Genomic DNA, 18,873 nt, shown 5'->3' with positions numbered 1-18,873 from the left:
GTCATCAGGAAAAAATCACAAGGCCAGAATTGCACCTTTTTGGTCACCCTATTTCCAACAAAAAATGTAATCAAAAGCGATCATATAATTGTATGTAATCCAAAATGTTACCAACAGAAGGCATACAATAAAGTTTTTGTGGTCAGAAGACGACAACAGAATCATTTTAAAAAGGTCTGTTTTTAATTAGCATAGCAATAAATGTGGTATTATTGGGATGGCCCACAGAATGAAGTCATCATGACGCTGTTGTTGCAGTGAAAACAATATTCACAAAGATGACTCAATTGTGGGTTTTTCCATTTCCCTTCACTTAGACAATTTTAAATGTTTTTAGTACATGATTTGGTGCATTAATAGTATCATTGCAAAATACAACATGTTCTGCAAAACAGCAAGACCGCAGACAGCCACGTCTTTGGATAAATAAAACAATTGTGATTTTTTTTTTTAACATGAGGAGGAAAAACCAATTGGGGTCCTTATGGGATTACCCTAGCAGGTAAGGCCTAATATCCACGGGCGGATTTTAATTATAAAATCCGTGCGTGGCTCCCTCGCGGGAGATCCGCAGATCAAGAAGCCCATAGGGATGCATTAGGATACGCAGGGCAATTTAATGCATGTGGATGTCATTTTTTCCCGGCGTGCAGATCGCATGCGCAGGAAGAGATCACAGCATGCTCCATTTTTCTGCAGATCCGGCAGCAATGGCTTCTATTAAAGTCAATGAAAGTAGTCATATCTGCGGCACAGATGCAGCTGTCATTGTGGCTGTGCCAAGGATTGACGGGAGAGCAGGAGATTAAAAAAAAAAAAGATGGCGCATGCGCCCGGCATGCCACCAGCGTCTTGAGCGCATCCACAGCGCAGAAGAAAGAAGATCGGGCCGTGATGGAGAAGAGCCCCGCAGCATCCGGACAGGTGAGTAAAGTGTCATTTTTGGCCTCATGGCTGCGGGCACGGGTGGAAACCGCTGCGCGATTCCACAATTGGAAACTGTGCGTGCCCGTGGACCTTAGGGATCCGCAGAAAAATGGAGCATGCTGCGATCTCTTCCTATGTCAGGAAAAAAAAAATCCCATGCACATGCTTTTTACTGTTCTGCTACGCTAATGCATCCCTATGGGGGTTTGATTGGCGGATCTACCTTGCGGGTGCCCTACACGGGTTCCACCAATCAAATCCGCCCGTGGACATTGGGCCTTACTCCAAACTTTGAAAGATTCCGCTCTATCCACTGGTGATCACATGGTATGTACAAAAAAGCATGTATATATGATTGATGGAATTCCTGCGACAAACCATGTATCAGAAAAGAACAAACACATCATTAACTAGCGTTACAACCGCAAAACAGACGATGAGTAATGCTGACTGTTGTTCTCAGTAATGCACACTGTATTCACCATAGTATACAGTGTAGTGTCTATATATTTATTACTGGGTTTTTTATGTCCCACAATTATTTTTCCTTTGCTGGGGGGTTTTATTTGCAGACTAGCGGAGTGCCAATGGGCTGAAATATTCGCCCTCCTTTGCAAAGCTCACTATGTCTTGGTGGCAAGAGTTGGCCATTTTCTCTGTGATTACCGCTTTTGTGCCGTACATCTACCGGTATGGCAGGTCCTTTTACAACTTACTCCCCATATGGCAATACGCCTGCCATGCTATAAGTTATACGTCTGCCATGCTATAAGTTATACGTCTGCCTTGCTATAAGTTATACGTCTGCCTTGCTATAAGTTATACGTCTGCCATGCTATAAGTTATACGTCTGCCATGCTATAAGTTATACGCCTGTCATGCTATATGTTATACGTCTTCCATGCTATATGTTATACGTCTGCCATGCTATAAGTTATACGCCTGTCATGCTATATGTTATACGTCTGCCATGCTATAAGTTATACGCCTGTCATGCTATAAGTTATACGCCTGTCATGCTATATGTTATACGTCTGCCATGCTATAAGTTATACGTCTGCCATGCTATAAGTTATACGCCTGTCATGCTATATGTTATACGTCTGCCATGCTATAAGTTATACGCCTGTCATGCTATAAGTTATACGCCTGCCATGCTATAAGTTATACGCCTGCCATGCTATAAGTTATACGCCTGCCATGCTATAAGTTATACGCCTGCCATGCTATAAGTTATACGCCTGCCATGCTATAAGTTATACGCCTGCCATGCTATAAGTTATACGTCTGCCATGCTATAAGTTATACGCCTGTCATGCTATATGTTATACGTCTTCCATGCTATATGTTATACGTCTGCCATGCTATAAGTTATACGCCTGCCATGCTATAAGTTATACGCCTGCCATGCTATAAGTTATACGCCTGCCATGCTATAAGTTATACGTCTGCCATGCTATAAGTTATACGTCTGCCATGCTATAAGTTATACGCCTGTCATGCTATATGTTATACGTCTTCCATGCTATATGTTATACGTCTTCCATGCTATAAGTTATACGCCTGCCATGCTATAAGTTATACGCCTGCCATGCTATAAGTTATACGTCTGCCATGCTATAAGTTATACGCCTGTCATGCTATATGTTATACGTCTTCCATGCTATATGTTATACGTCTGCCATGCTATAAGTTATACGCCTGCCATGCTATAAGTTACACGCCTGCCATGCTATAAGTTACACACCTGCCATGCTATAAGTTACACGCCAGCCATGCTATAAGTTATATGCCTGCCATGCTATAAGTTACATGTCTGCCATGCTATAAGTTACACGCCTGCCATACTGACATTTATCCGGTACATGAATGATAATCCTTTCAATTTAAAATTTACTTTTCATTTTCATTCCATCAAAATTCCATTTTTGGATTTGATGCCACATTCCACTCCAGGGGATCCAAAAAAGACACAATCCTCTTGCTGGTCATACTGCACTGCACGTAATTCTCATCCACAATGCTTAATAAAAGCCATTTCTGTGGGCGAAATTGTAAGAAACAAACCTAATTATAGTGAACTTCACATCTACATAAACAGGCTAATGTGGTATGTCAGAGGTGGAAATTGTGAGGTCACTGCACCAATGTTGTTCCCTCACCAACCTTCTGACTCTTTTAGCTAAATTACGCATTTACACCCAGGGGTGGATGCCTAAGCAATTCAGTTCCACTCCAATTGTGACAAAGCTCCAATTTGTGTGTTTTCTGGTTAAGACCTCTGCTTGCTCCTGACTACATATGACTTCTCTTGTTGACCTTGGCTATGTTACTGACCTTGGACTCCGCTATCTGTCTGCTGCCTGCCTAAATTCGTATATGGCCTGATTACCGTTCTAGAATGTACGCTGCCAACCCTGACCTCGGCTAGCCTTCTGGATAGGTTTGTGTTCAGACCTTTTGCCACTGTGCCTCGGCCTTGTATGGCATCAGCAGCCACATTACTGAGACTATTTCTGCAAGTAACATCTTAAGAACCCTACAATGATGACTAAATCTCACTTGTAGGAGTCAAGGGTGAAAACCATGAATTCCTAAGTGCTGCCTTCAATTATAGCCCAAAGCCAAAGCAATGTCTTGCAAGGCAAGTCCACATCTGTCTGCCTCATTTCTTTAGCATGCAAAAGTGTATTCTGTTCTTTCTGATCTTCTGGTTTTGATTCGTGCCTATCTCACTCAGCTTCTCCTCGCATCAACTTGTTTATTGACCCCGTTTACTCGATCTGGCCTGGCCCATGGCTCGCTTCTCAGTTATGGAAGAATTCCTCCTGTCCTGACCTCTGCTCTGTTCCTCGACTGGGTCTCATCTACACCCTACAATACTGCATTATGATAAACCTGACCAATTTGTATCCACTGCCTCTTAACTAAGATTATTTCTGGGGTAGCGGTCTAGGGTCCCCACAGCAAAGATACATTTCAAATTGGTGGGGTTAAAGGGTGAAAACCTTGGAGTTAAGTCTAAGCCAAATCAGTTGAGAGGCACTGCAGATCCACATCCTCTGGCTTGACACGGTCTAGTCATGGATAGTATAACATCATCTGCATGTTAGCTACTTGTGTTCTACAATACCTGTTTTTATTCCATGAATAGACAATGGCTGAAGGACAGTTTCTGTCAGTGGCTCCATAACTGATGTGATATAAGAGGAGGCAATGGGCAACCATGTCCGGTATCAAAACTGATGAAAAAGCTTACTGATAAAACACCTGAAGTATGTACAGTACTGGCATGTCGAAAATAAACTGTAATTGCTAATGGAGGAGTCATCATATAGAAGAACATGAAAGAGTTTGCCAAGTATTTCCCCTGTTGAGTCATACTCCAGCTGTATCGGTCTTTTGGGAATAGGCATCATTACGGATAGGTTGAGTGTCAAAACACTTTCATTCTTTCGTAATCGTCACAAGTTGGCAGACTCAGAGCATTCCCGGTGTTATTAAATAACACATTTTATCAAAAGCCTAAGCATAGGGGTGTTGGTGATACACAAAGAACCTCTTCCAAAGCTATATGCTTAAATTCATCTGGTACATCAGGTATAATTTCTACCTTATATAAAGTTCTGTCCTTGCCCCCCAATAATTTGCCTTCCATGATTAAATGGGCGTCTGACATTGGGAAAACAAAAGTCCTAGAAGGTTGGGCATGTATTATTCAAAACATAGTGTGCTGAGCGGACCTAACACAGATATTGTAGCCTCTGAGGTGACAGGGACCTACCTGTCACCTGGCCATCGGAGTCCTCCAGGGGAAACTGTGTGTCCTCCTCATCAGCTCAGCTCCGGCTCCCCGAGATTGGGGTCTCAGTCACCACTCTGTCTCCCATTGGAACCAAACAGTTCTCATTCCTGTTCCCATTCTCACCTCAGTAACACGGGAATGAACGGAACTTGTATCCATATTGCAATTAACCCATTTATTCAATACAAACAGTCATCCTGCTTTCTCCATGAGTGCTGGGCGAACAATCCTTGGACCTCTGTAGCGTATCCAATTCCTCTTACTCTCGGCCTTGGGCTAGAGGCTATACAGTCTCACATCAGACTACTTTCTGCTTTACTATCACTAAAGACCCCTTTACACGTAAAGATTATCACTCAAAATTAGTTCAAACGACCGAAAACGAGCGATAATCGTTACATGTAAACTGAGGCATCGTGCATTTTTTGTTTGAACGATGATTATAGATGAACTTAAATCCATCCTTCAGCTAGTGAGAGATAAAGTATCTTCTAATAGACCGCACACTGTTATCTCAACGGAAGCCAGCAGATAACATTGCAACCTGCTGACAGCCACAAATAGAAAGATACAGCTGTGTGCACAGCGGGGCGTGTGTATAATCACACACTTGGCTCTTTAAACAGCTCCTGGCTGCCCTTTTACATGCAAATGAAGACAATAAAGTGTTAATGGCCATTGATGGCCATTAACACTTAATGTAAACTCAATGCAAAATCTTTAAATCTTTCAGTCGTTTGAAAGATTATCTTTGCGTGCAAATGGGCCTTTACTCTCTGTCAGGAATGGGCACGGCTTTCTATTATATACCACACTTCAGTTGCCAGGGTGATGAGGACATTTGACACGTTGTGCCTGGCATGGGTTGCCTTATCAGCACTCAGGGGGCAGAGTCTTAAAAAACAGATTTTAACTGGAAAAATAATAATCTTAATCAATATGACACCCCCTTCCACAGATATTGTCCTTAAAGAAATTGGAACCTAGGACCCCAGCATCGCAAGACAACAGTGCTAACCACTGAGCCACTTTTATTGAAGAGCCTCATCCTCTTCCCTCCCCTCTTCATGCTCAGGAAGCAAATCTGGAAATGAAGATGGAAGTGCTTTCCAGCTTAATCCTTTTCCTATTTGCGTGTGCTCGGGCTGTCGGGGTGAGACGATGGGGGAAGTAGTTGCGGCTCCTGTCAAGGTGACTGCTGTGCTCCTCATCACCACATCCTATGACCACAAAAGGGAAAGGGGTGTTTGTCACTCGTGACGCCAGTGCTATACAACAGTTTTTGGAAAGAGACGCAATCAGGAGGAGACAGAGTCGTGGGAGAGAAGAAACACTTTACTGAAATCCTCACTGAATAGAATCAGTTTCTGACTGTATAAAGTGACATTTACTTGTATAGAACTCCCATTCACTGGTTGTGGAGAGAGTCGGGAGATCTGGAGAGGTAATTGTTGCTGTCGGTGTGATGCTGCTGGTAGTTACTGTATCTGTCCGGTTCTATGCAACAGGAAGAACTTTGGTAGGAACATGAAGATAACAATATGGTGTTCCCAGTCATGGTTACCGGTTACTCAGTTACTCTTACCGGCAGAAGGATCCCTTTGGACTCGGATTGTCTGGGTTTCCTTCTGCTCATATACCGCCTTTTCTTTTCACCTCCTGTCCTCTTGCACAACACTAAATACAACAGCTCTTCTCCTAACTCCGTCTCCTCTAACGCTCGCCTCTCTCTCCTTTCACCTGCCATTCTCTAACTGCACACTTCCTCTCTGTCCTCCTGTGCTGGCTCTCCCCATCTCCATAGCACCACAGAAGCCAATTGCAGCGCTCTTCTCATTCCTTTCTCCACATCACCCCAACGACTCCAGCCAAGAACAATTTACTTGACAACAGGCGGGCTGGCCAATAGGAAGTAAAATGACGGCAGCCAATCAGACGGGGCCGGTTCTCCAGCAGATTTATACATGACTCCATTGCTGGCAGATTACCTCTACTCTTAATGGGGATTAGAAATAACCCCATAAAGGGTACGAGGCAGCTGTCTGCACTAACCTTTATATTACAACAGTGTTAATTAGTGCCCTTCTGGGTCACTACACATTGACTACAATGCAATAAAAAACGGATCTGTCTATAATCTGTTTTTGTAACAGGAAACAAAAGTGCAGCAGTCCATGTTTTGTTCCAGTGTGAAAACCAGAATGGAGATGGAAACTACAGAAACGCATTGAAGTTGAAGGTCTTCAGTTTAAATGGATTTCTTTGGGCTGTAAAAACTTTAATGTTTTCTTTCCGTTTTGCTATTCTTACAATGGAAAAACAATAGAGAAAAGAAAACACTGCGAGAAGTCCCTTAACTAGAGATGAGTGAGTATACTCGGTAAAGGCAATTGCTCGAGCGAGCATTGCCTTTATCGAGTACCTGCCCGCTCGAGATGAAACGTTCGGGTGCCGGCAGCGGGCAGGGAGCTGGGGGGGAGAGCGGAGCGGAACGGAGGGGAGAGCTCTCTCTCCCTCTCCCCCCCCCCCCTCCCCGCTCCCTCCTGCTGACTGCCGCTACTCACTGCTCCCCCGCACCGGCACCCGAACCTTTCATCTCGAGCGGGCAGGTACTCGATAAAGGCAATGCTCGCTCGAGCAATTGCCTTTACCGAGTATACTCGCTCATCTCTACCCTTACCATATAGTGTAGATGTAAGATCAATTAAAAGAACTTTATATTGAAGTGGTTACATTATACAGTATGTGTACAAATGGTCGTCGTGACAAATGAACGTTCTGTTGTTGTTTGCCATTTAGTCGTTCATGACCCTCGGTGACCCTAAAGGGGACCTCCCTACATGTTTTTCGGTTTTGCACTGCTTCTTTCAGTTCTCTGATATCCATGTGTAGTGGCCCAGAGGGTACTCTGGAATAGTCACATCAACTTTTGTCCTGCACGCCTGTCTATGCTCTTTCCTTAGGCATAGAAGATGCTGCGTGTCAGAGAAACCCTGTTTCTCCTCTTCCTAAGCTCAGAGCTTAGCGCTGGCAAGAGCAGGTGGTTATCTATTGGCTATATGTCACGCCTCCACTGATTGGTGGGTCTGGTCAGGGTGTGGAGAGGAGAAAAAGTGCAAGAAGAAAGGAAGTGAAGAAGGAGTGAAATAAGAGTAGTCGGAGAAGAGTCTGCAGCAAGTTGTGGTCAGAGAAGGAGGTGTGTTAGCAGTTCAGCAGTGTGTGTAGTGTTTCAGCAAGCCAGTAAAGGCAGCGAGGTCCCTGTCAGCTCCCTTGTCCATCCCACAGTGAGGAAATCTGAGTTAGAGGCCAGCGTTCCACAAAACAGTGAGTTAAACTACACAGTGAATTCAAAGCCAGGATTAGTTCAGAGGCCATTTTCAACCTTCATCCAATACCTATATCATATACTTCCAGTAAGCCTACCAGCTATCCAATACTGAGGAGAAAATATTACTGAGTAACCTCTAGGAAAGTAGAGAAAGAGAGCATTGAAGAAAAGTGTTGTCTAAAGTGCAAGTCTGCTTTTTTCAACATGTTAAGTTACTGCATCATTGCCGGCTCTGCTATATCCTTAATGAGCAACAATTCAATTGTATTTCACCTGTATTCACAAAAGCTTCAGTAAACCTGTGTGCTCCCAGTTTACTAATACAAGCTACTGGACTTGCCTCCAGTTATTTCACCACCACTACACTTGGGAGTTCAGGTTGGAGTGCTGGCGTCACCTGTGACAAAACAAATGTTTATTTCAAATGTATCCTTATACATCATTTTTACCACTGTGCGAGAGCTGAGCAGAACACCATTATCGCCACTGTGGGGAGGGATTACAGTGGCAACCATCTTGCAATCCACATAGTCTCACCCACTTTGGCGCGCTCAGCTCGGCTATTGCACATGCCAATATCAGCTTTGCCAGTATCAAGCTATTTATGGTGCTGCAAACATTTGCTTTCTAACTGTTACATCTGTAAGTAAGCAAATGTTCAGTTGGTAGGTAGAATGTCACATAATTGTATTGTCATGCCTCGATGTTCTAACTAATATTGTTTTGACCTATTTTTATGATTCCATCTGAAGGTCTTTCCCACGGATCTTTGGCGCAGTACTGTGTAGAACAGCCCTACGAAAAAGAGTCATTCACGGGAGAGTCCATCACGGTTCCTTGCAGTTTCACCTACAGGGAGAATATAAGCCCCTTGTCAGTGAGTTTAGTAGTGAGAGCGGGTTCGGGACATTTATGTCTAACTGGCGATGGGGAAATACACAACTCTACCACAAATCACACAATCCCAAAATATGACGGAAGACTTTCTGTCCAGTTGGATCCGGCAGCCAGGACTTCATCATTTACTATAAAGAATTTAACTGGTCTGGACAGTCAGATGTACTGCTGTCGTTATAGTATCAGCTTGCCCAAGGACTCATCTACTGCATGGGAATACTGGCAACTCACAGAAGGCACCAGGATATCGGTGAAAGGTAAGATGAGGCCCCAGAATGCTAGGAGGGGAGGGATAGCAGGTGTCCAGATCGATCTCAGGGAAAGAGCGAGGCACTACAGACAAGCATGCATACACCAGCTTTGGAGTGGTACTAACACAGAGATAAAGTGAGAATGACCAGCATTCTTTACTAAGAGATGCTGGTATTTATGTGCAGCAGACTAGGGGGGATTGGCTGGTGGAGAATACCACACCCAGCCAGCTTAATTAACTCCAACTTGTGCAGGTGTGAACATGGAAACCTGTAGAACCACAAGCCCCAGATGCACAACTTAACAGTACCTCCACTTTAAAAAAAGGGGCCTTTGGACCCTTTGGACATGCAACTCCTCCAAACCACATACATGTACAGGATTTATCTAAAAAGGCCCTGACACCAAGGCAAAGATAGCGAATAGAAAGGAGTAACAAATTGTGCACCTATAAACAGGACCAATGTGCCTTACACAACCAGCCTCGGTCATAGTAGTCTGCAAGGAAAGTACACAGCCCAGAGGGGAAAAGATGGCAACCCTCTTACTGACACAAAGGACTTATGTATGCGTTCTGCATTAGGCCTATATGGATGTCAGGTAGCAGAGGGAATATGACACAGGTGCATACTACACGGGGGTCTGCAGCAAACAGTAAGGCTGGTCATTGTGTTACATACGCTGGGCTCACCTCGCCACAGCATTGACACAGCAGTGTTATTGCATTCAAACAGGACCTGCTGGCTGGAACACTAAAGGGACAGTGAACTGCATATTGGGATCTGGACGCACGAAAAGAGATAACATAAGGACTGACAAACGACCAAAACAGTCACCTTGCATACCTGCACACGTAACAGATGGAATTGCTATAAAAGTGTGAGGCATTAGTTCGTAACATAGTATGTTAGGCTGAATGAAGACAATGTCCATCTAGTTCAGCCTATTTCCACCCTCCAGTTGATCCAGAGGAAGGCAAAAAACCCCAAAGAGGCAGAACCCAATTAGCCCATTTAGGGGAAAATTCCTTCCCGACTCCATATGGCAATCAGAATAATCCCTGGATCAACCTTGATAGTTCCTACTTGACTAAGACCCAGAACTACAAACCCGCTGATCCCCTAATGTGTATATCCTGTAATAGTCTTCCGCTCTAGAAAGACATCTAGTCCATCTTAAACTCCTCTATGGATTTTTCCATCACTACGTCCTCAGCAGAGATTTCCACAGTCTAACTGCTCTTACAGTAAAGAACCCTTTTCTGTGTTGATGATGAAACCTGCTTTCTTCTAGACGTAGCGGATGTCCTCTTGTTACCGTGGCAGTCCTGGGTATAAACAGATCATGGGACAGATCCTTGTATTGTCCCCTCATGTATTTATACATATATATTTGATCGCCCCTTAGCCGTCTTTTTAACAATCCTAATATTGATACCTCTCTGGATATTCAAGTCCTTGCATTCCATTTATTAGTTAAGTTGCCCTTCTTTGAACCTTTTCAAGCACTGCTACATCTTTCCTGAGCACCGGTGTCCAAAACTGTACACATTATTCCATGTGGGGCGTGACAAGTGCCTTATATAGTGGTAGAATAATGTTCTAATCCTTTTCCCCTATACCCCTTTTAGTACACCCCAAGACTTTATTTGCTTTTGCAGCAGGTGACTGGCATTGGTTACTCCAGTTTAGTCTACAATCCACTAGTACCCCCAGGTCTTTTTCCAAATTACTTTTCCCTAGCAGTACCCCATTTAGTGTATATATGTAACATCCGTTTCTCCTGCCCATTTATCCACATTGAACTTCATTTGCCATTTTTCTGCCCAAGCCCCCAGCTTATCTAGGTCCTTCTGTAGCTGCACATTGTCCTGCCTTGTATTAATTGTCTTATATGGTCTTGTATCATCTGCCAATATTGATATTTTACTGTGCAGCCCCTCTATCAGGTCGTTGATAAATATATTGCACAGAATGAGACCTAATACTGAACTCCGTGGCCCCCCACTAGCGACGGTGGCCCAATCAGAGTACGAACCATTTATTACCACCCTCTGCTTTCTATCTCTGAGCCAGTTCTTTACCCAGATACACACGTTTCACCCAATCCAAGCTGCCTCATTTTATATATTAGCTTATTATGCGGCATGGTGTCAAATGCTTTAGAGAAATCCAGATATACGAGATCAATAGAGTCTCCCAGGACCAGCCTAGAACTTACTTCATCGTAGAAGCTGATCAGATTGGTCTGACAGTTATTCCGTTGTTCTCCTTGAAGTATTCTAGGATGGCGTCTCTCAGTAACCCCTTGAATATTTTTCCAGTTACTGAAGAGAGACTTACTGGCCTGTAGTTACCAGGCTCTCTTTTGGACCCCTTTTTGTAGATTGGAACCACGTTGGCAATGCACCAATCCAATGGTACAACCCCAGTCTTAATAGTGTCCATAAATATTAGAAATAGTGGTCTAGCCATCACATCACTTAGTTCCCTTAGAACCCTTGGGTGTATTCCATCTGGACCCGGTGATTTATCGATTTTAATCCTCTTTAACCGGCTCTGCTATATGTAGCTGGGGGTTCATTCTATTCCCCTGCATCTCCTGTGACATTTCCTTTTCACTCGTGAATACACTTGTAAAGAAACCATTTAATAGATTTGCCTCCCCCCCCCCCCCCCCGCCCTTGTCTTCTATGATTTCTTCTGCCTTATTTGGGCCAGTGCTCTTAATATAGTTGAAGAATAGTTTAGGGTTATTTTTGCTCTCTTTGGCGATCAGTCTTTTTGCCTCCTCAGCAATCTTGATCTTTCCTTTACATATTTTGTTTTTTTTCCTGTATGATTTTAGCGCTTCTTTGCTGCCTTCTTATTTTAAAATTTTAAACGCTGTCTTTTTTTTTCGTTTATAGCCCCCCCTTACAGTCTTGTTGAGCCACATTGGTTTCCTTCTAATTGTGGTTCTTTTTTTTTTTTTTTAAACGGTATGAACTGCTCATATGAGGTGATTAGGATGTTTTTAAACTTTTCCCATTTGTCATCTGTACTGTTATTTTTGAGAATGTTGTCCCAATTAATGTTACCGATAGTAGTTCTAAGCTGATCAAATTTTGCTTTACTAAAGTTTAGTTTATTTGTCGCTCCCTGATAAAGCTTCTTATTGAATGATAGCTGGAAATGTATTATATTGTGGTCACTGTTTCACAAGTGCCCCTCAACCTGCACCCCCATTATTCGGTCCGGTTTGTTAGTTAGTACTAATTTCAGAGTGGCCTTCCCTCTAGTTGGCTCCTGCACCAATTGGGTAAGGTAGTTATCTTTAATTGTTCTCAAGAACTTAACACCCTTGTGAGATTTACAGGTTTCATTTTCCCATGTTATATCCGGAGAGTTAAAGTCCCCCATGATAATTACTTCGTTGCAGTTTGAAACCTCTTCTATTTTCCTTAATAATAAGATTTCAGTTTCTTCTGTTGCCTTTGGTGGCCTATAGAAAACCCCTATCAGGATTTTGTTATTTTTTTTCTCCTTGTATTTCTACCCACAGAGATTCCACATGTTCATCTCCTGCCCCTATATCCTCCCATAGCCTTGGCATTAAGTATGATTTAACGTACAAACACACCCCTCCCCCTTTCTGTTCACCATGGTCTCTTCTGAAGAGATTGTAACCCTGCAAATTCACTGCCCAATCGCACTTATCATCAAGCCATGTTTCCATTATTCCAACTATATCATAGTTTTCATCAGTCATTCTCGCTTCAAGCTCGCCCACTTTGCCGCTCAGACTTCTTGCATTCATAGCCATACAATTTATACAGTTGTTATTGTTCTTTAAATTTATTTTGCTACTAATGGTACTATTGGCTGTTCTGTCAGTTCTAACTGTACTAACCCCACCCCCTGCTCGACCCCCATTCCTATTACTTAGACCCAGGTCGCTATTGACACTTTCTACCCCCTATTTATCTTTTTGCCCTCCCCCCAGTCCCTAGTTTAAATACTCCTCCAGCCTTGGGTTGGCCAACTCGCTTAAACCCGCAAGCCCAACTTCAAAGGTCATTGTTGTCTTGCGGGTCCCTACTCTAATGAGACAACATCCACCAGAACCCTGCTTGCAAACAGGGAGATCACCCAGATAAGGGCGGCCCCGCACTGGACCTTAAGGGCCTCACTAGCCCAGAGATAATGCACAATCCAGCAGGACAGGACACAGCTCACACCAACACATTAGGGCTAGCATGCAACACAGAACACCATGAACACTGAACATGCCTGTTCACACCTGATGCCTGTCCATCTGCACAGACACTGAACATGATACTTTTCACACACATATACACTGAATATATAACAGGCATGCATGAAAACCAAACCCTAGAGTGAAGGACTACCAGCTTTCTCTAGCTGAGGGACTGGTGTATATATATGCAGCAGACCGGTGAGGACTGGCTGGTGGGAGGAACTCCAAACCCAGCCAGCTCGATTAACCCTCACCTGTGAAGCTGTGCTCATGGAAACCTGTAGAAGCACAGGTCACAGACGCACCACCTAACAGTAATACTATAGAATTTTATTGTGTTTTGACAGGCAGTCTATCAAGCTATGCCACAGTAGTCCTGAGGGCTTTTAGAATGGCACCTTGTGATCTCATCATTAGGGGACTGTTTTGAACTCCAAAATACTGATCAGAGCATTTGATAGTCAATGTTAGAATTCACAGTTAAAAAGGTTAACAACGACGATCATCATTTACACTCATCGCAGCTGTTGCGGGCAGGTGTCAGCTGTGAAAGACAGCTGGCACCCACATTGTATGGAGTGGGATTAGCCCCGATTCTGCACCTTCATGACATAAGTATACATACTGGGTCGTTAAGGGGTTAAAATGACCCTAGATACCCTACTACTGTATATCCTATTAAATAGTTCTGAATAAAGTCCTAACATATTTCCCCCCAATAATAAAGAAGTAAAAGGGGCCAGGAAGCCAGGTACCATGAAGAAGGTCCAGTGACTGAATGGCCAGAGAGAAGGCCTGTTGTCTTCCCTGTAACAGTCAGTGAGAGAAGGGACCTGGAGACAGAGGCAAGTAAGCTAAAGTCCAGAGCTGATCGAGGGCCAAGTGAATGACTGGTTTAGAGGCTGATGTCATGTCCGTGCAGCACATGAGCACATCACTCAGCATGGACGCAGTGTGATGAGGACAACTACTGTAGCTGACCGACTATTGTACTGAAGAACAGTACGCACCACAACTGAAGTACATAACCCCGATGTAAGGTCCGTGTGACACCAGAGTACAACACGCAGCATGGCAACAAGGAACGTACACACAGTAGAAAATAGCCGCCCACCGCGCAATGCTAAACGGTAGCACCACTCTAGGGAGAAGGAAGTCTGGCCCTAACCTAGCATGGGAGGTGAAGGGTTCCTGCCTAGAAGTGGAGTATTCGCCTCGATAAAGACAGCCCCACGGTCTTCATCCTCGGCTTTGACTGTCCCTGAAGGGACCCCTGGAGAGATGAATCGAAAAGCAAAGCAGAAATGAAAGGCAAAAATACAACTGAAAAGGAACACACAGCAACTTATCTGTAAGTAGCAAAACACCCAGCACAGCAGAGCTCCAAACTCCAAGTTCTCTACTATGGAACAGAATAAGCAGCACTGAGCACCAGGAGGGGTGAGAAAATAAAGTCACTCAGCACCTGAAAACTGGCAAAGTGAATAGAAAACCACACCTCCACACTAATCCAGCATGCATCTATGCAGCAAAGACAGGCAGCACCAGCAGTTTCCACACATGGTGCATTAACCCTTGACCTGCATAACAAGGTGACAGGTCTTTGCCTGTGTTGAGGCCACCATGGCATGACATTGTCACGACGGACAAGCTGTGACAGCTGATATACCAGTTAAATACGCTCTAGCAGACCAGAGGGCCCAAGTGTGATAATTTCCATAGATGACTGTGATGCTGGGCTCGGCCAGAGCACCAACACGTGAGAGCACAATAAATCTCCCTGCAATGACCAGTGGCAACCAGAAGACTAGGCCGGAGATGCAGGAGCTGAGAGAGAGCTGGAAAAAGTGAAAAACAGCTGGAGGAACAGGGTTAGTGTCGCTGGACTGGTGGGGAGTCAATGCTCTGACCGATGTGACAGCCTCAACAGCAATAGAATGAGTGCATTTCCTGGACTTGTGAGTGGGGCTGTGATTAACTCCAAGCTAGAGACACCTATCCATATTACCTCTATCAGGAAGGTCCCTAGTGACTGGTCAGTGTGACAGCCGTTCAGAAAGGTCAACCCTTTGAGACTGGTAGGCCTTCATTAAAAAGACAGTTTACCGTAGCGGGTGGTAGGCCTAGTTGTTCAGGGCTGTAATATGTTTGCAACATTTCAGGTAATAATATGCCCTCCGAGGAGGTAAATATGTGTACATAGTAAAAAGCTTTTCTGCTGTAAAAACTGTCTTATTGCCTCCACCTGCTTACTGCTACACATTTAACATCATCACCTGAATATCACACTCTATGGACCAGGTAATAGTAATGTGTATAATTCACCTGTGGTTATATTGCATATTTACGGTGAGTTCACATATTGCAGATTTGCTGTGGAATTTCGGCTGCAGATTTCACACTGAAAATCTGCAGCATTGCACAGTACAATGTAAGTGCATGGGGCTATAACAAACTCAATGTACTTACAGCAGAAAAATTTCACTGTGGATTTTGAAATGCACAGCATCTTGCCATAATATCAGCAAGAGTAATTTGTTATTGGCAGCTATGCCCGGGCGGAGAATCAGCAGCATGCATTTATTTGTTGTGTTGGGAACATGAGGGCACTGATGGAGTGCAGTAGACACCAAACATTCTGGTGTCAAAGAGAGAAAACACCTGCTGGTGTGGGAAGATAAAAGGATCAATTCTTAACACACTCAGGGGAAAGTTGTTAGCTCAGCAGAGCTGGAAGGGCTGCAAGCCTGAGGTCCAGTGTGGATTAGTGGAGGCCTCAAGTCTGACAGAGAGGACTACCCTAAACTCACACCCTGCTGGGTTCCGATAATGGACCATGTCATATGCTGTATATATGTTACTTGTGATGTGGAATAAAACTGGCATGCACCAGATTTAAAAGGAAAAGAAGTTTCTGGAGGATTTCAACATGTGTGGAGCGTTTCTATATGTGTGTGCCCATTCCGGATTGAAAGGACGGCAATCAGATAGGCAAGTGACCCTAACTTGCTACAGCACTTTCACACACAATGGAATATTCAGCACCAAAAATTTACGCAACTAACGTACAGATTTTGATGCAGAATTGAAAAAAGCAGAATTCTCCATCAAAATCTGAAGTTAGCTATGTGGATTCGGTGCATAATTCAGGGACGGCTTATTCCAGAATGCTTTTGTGTAATATTCTGTCCTATCAGGACTCGAACGAGGAACCTCCTGCACTCCAAGCAGTAGCCCTCCTTATTGACCTATCCAGGCCTTCAGACAAATCCCTCTTTATACTTTGACTTTGTTTTTCAGATCATACTATCCAGCCCTTTTTCTAGCTCCGCCTGTTACTGATTAGGATTTCCTATAAAAGCCTGGGCCTGACACACTTGCATTGTGTGATTATTGTGCTCCATTGTCAGTATCAAACTTCCGCTCCTCACCTGCTCCTCTCCTGCATATGTGACTACCTGCTAATAACTCCTGGCTTCCCATCTGACTATGCTTCCCGCCTCATCCATTTGTACTGCAAACATGACTACCTGTTGATGACTCCTGGCTTCCCATTTGATTATGCTTCCTGCCTTATCCATTTGTACTGCATACGCGACTAACTTCTGACGACTCCTGGCTTCCTCCTGACTACTCGCCGATCTCGCACGGCTTCTATACTAGCGGTTCCTATCCAGCATCTGCAAGATCTTACACTGTCCTATGTGGAAAGTGCCTTAGGGACTTTTCACAAGGAATGGAATTCTCTGCAGTACATCTTTGGTTTTCGTCCACACTCATGCTGTAAGAGTCAGATGAGCTGAATTTCTCTATTTATACTTACCGGTCATGTGGGTCTATGCACCCCCGTGCTTATAATGGTGGTGGCTGTGTTCTGATTTAGGGGTCTGATTGCTCGTATTTATCTATGTATAAGCAATGTTTACAAATCCATATTCTCACTGATCGGCTGGGAGTGTCTGGCACTAGCTAGGGGGAGGTACCTTCCATGTGCTATATATACTAGGGCTAGCCACAGGCAACATTCATGCCCTGACCTACCATCAAGGCTAGAGGCGCTGCTCTTTTTTTATTTTTATTCTCCAGCGGTGGGTTCTCTCTATATCTTTAACAAAGAGGCAGGACTGACGCTTGCTAGTAACATCAACGGCAGTTGTGCAGTCCATTAGGGATCCTGCTGAGGCTTTTGTTAAAGCTACAAGGCTACTAATACCTCCTTAGCCCCATGTTGGTTTGGGTCCCCTATTGGGGAACCCATCTGTGTAATTTGGCATGCCACGGGATGGATACTACATAGGAGGGTGACATCATTTATTCGTCACCAGTTCTGTATTCTCTTAGACATGACTTTTTCTGTCAATTTACAATTAGAGATGAGCGAGCACCAAAATGCTCGGGCGCTCGTTACTCGAGACGAACTTTTCGCGATGCTCGAGGGTTCGTTTCGAGTAACGAACCCCATTGAAGTCAATGGGCGACCCGAGCATTTTTGTATATCGCCGATGCTCGCTAAGGTTTTCGTTTGTGAAAATCTGGGCAATTCAAGAAAGTGATGGGAACGACACAGCAACGGATAGGGCAGGCGAGGGGCTACATGTTGGGCTGCATCTCAAGTTCACAGGTCCCACTATTAAGCCACAATAGCGGCAAGAGTGGGCCCCCCCCTCCCAACAACTTTTACTTCTGAAAAGCCCTCATTAGCAATGCATACCTTAGCTAAGCACCACACTACCTCCAACAAAGCACAATCACTGCCTGCATGACACTCCGCTGCCACTTCTCCTGGGTTACATGCTGCCCAACCCCCCCCCCCATGACCCAGTGTCCACAGTGCACACCAAACTGTCCCTGCCCAGCCTTCAGCTGCCCTCATGCCACGCCACCCTCATGTCTATTTATAAGTGCGTCTGCCAGAGGAAAAGCAGGCACACACTGCAGAGGGTTGGCACGGCTAGGCAGCGACCCTCTTTAAAAGGGGTGGGGCGATAGTCCACAATACTGTACAGAAGCAATGAGAAATGCAATCCTGTGCCACCTCCATCTGGAGCTGCACACGTGGGCATAGCAATGGGGAACCTATGTGCCACACACTATTCATTCTGTCAAGGTGTCTGCATGCCCCAGTCAGACCGCGTTTTTTTATAAATAGTCACAGGCAGGTACAACTCCGCAATGGGAATTCCGTGTGCACCCACAGCATGGGTGGCTCCCTGGAACCCACCGGCTGTACATAAATACATCCTATTGCCTTGCCCATCACAGCTGAGGTAATAAATTCATGTTTAATGCAGGTGGGCTTCGGCCCACACTGCATGCCCCAGTCAGACTGGGGTTCTTTAGAAGTGGACACATGCAGTTACAACTCCCTGTGGACCCACGGCATGGGTGGCTCCCTGGAACCCACCGGCGGTACATAAATATATCC

The 18,873-nt window shown here is 44.5% G+C and overlaps 1 protein-coding gene across 1 annotated transcript in view; it reads left to right on the top strand.

Annotated features, from left to right (window-relative positions):
- Nucleotides 1-18,873, top strand: part of LOC136610888 (uncharacterized) — a 43,848-nt gene that overhangs the window by 5,659 nt on the left and 19,316 nt on the right. The window contains exon 2 of the mRNA XM_066590088.1: nucleotides 8,813-9,214. Coding sequence (XP_066446185.1) covers nucleotides 8,813-9,214 — 402 coding nt within the window. The remainder of the gene's footprint in view (nucleotides 1-8,812; nucleotides 9,215-18,873) is intronic.

The sequence above is a fragment of the Eleutherodactylus coqui genome, chromosome 2, assembly GCF_035609145.1.
Source record: "Eleutherodactylus coqui strain aEleCoq1 chromosome 2, aEleCoq1.hap1, whole genome shotgun sequence".
Lineage (NCBI taxonomy): Eukaryota > Metazoa > Chordata > Amphibia > Anura > Eleutherodactylidae > Eleutherodactylus > Eleutherodactylus coqui.
The sequence above is the reverse complement of the archived record's forward strand: the minus strand, read 5'-3'. Positions and strand labels throughout refer to the sequence as shown.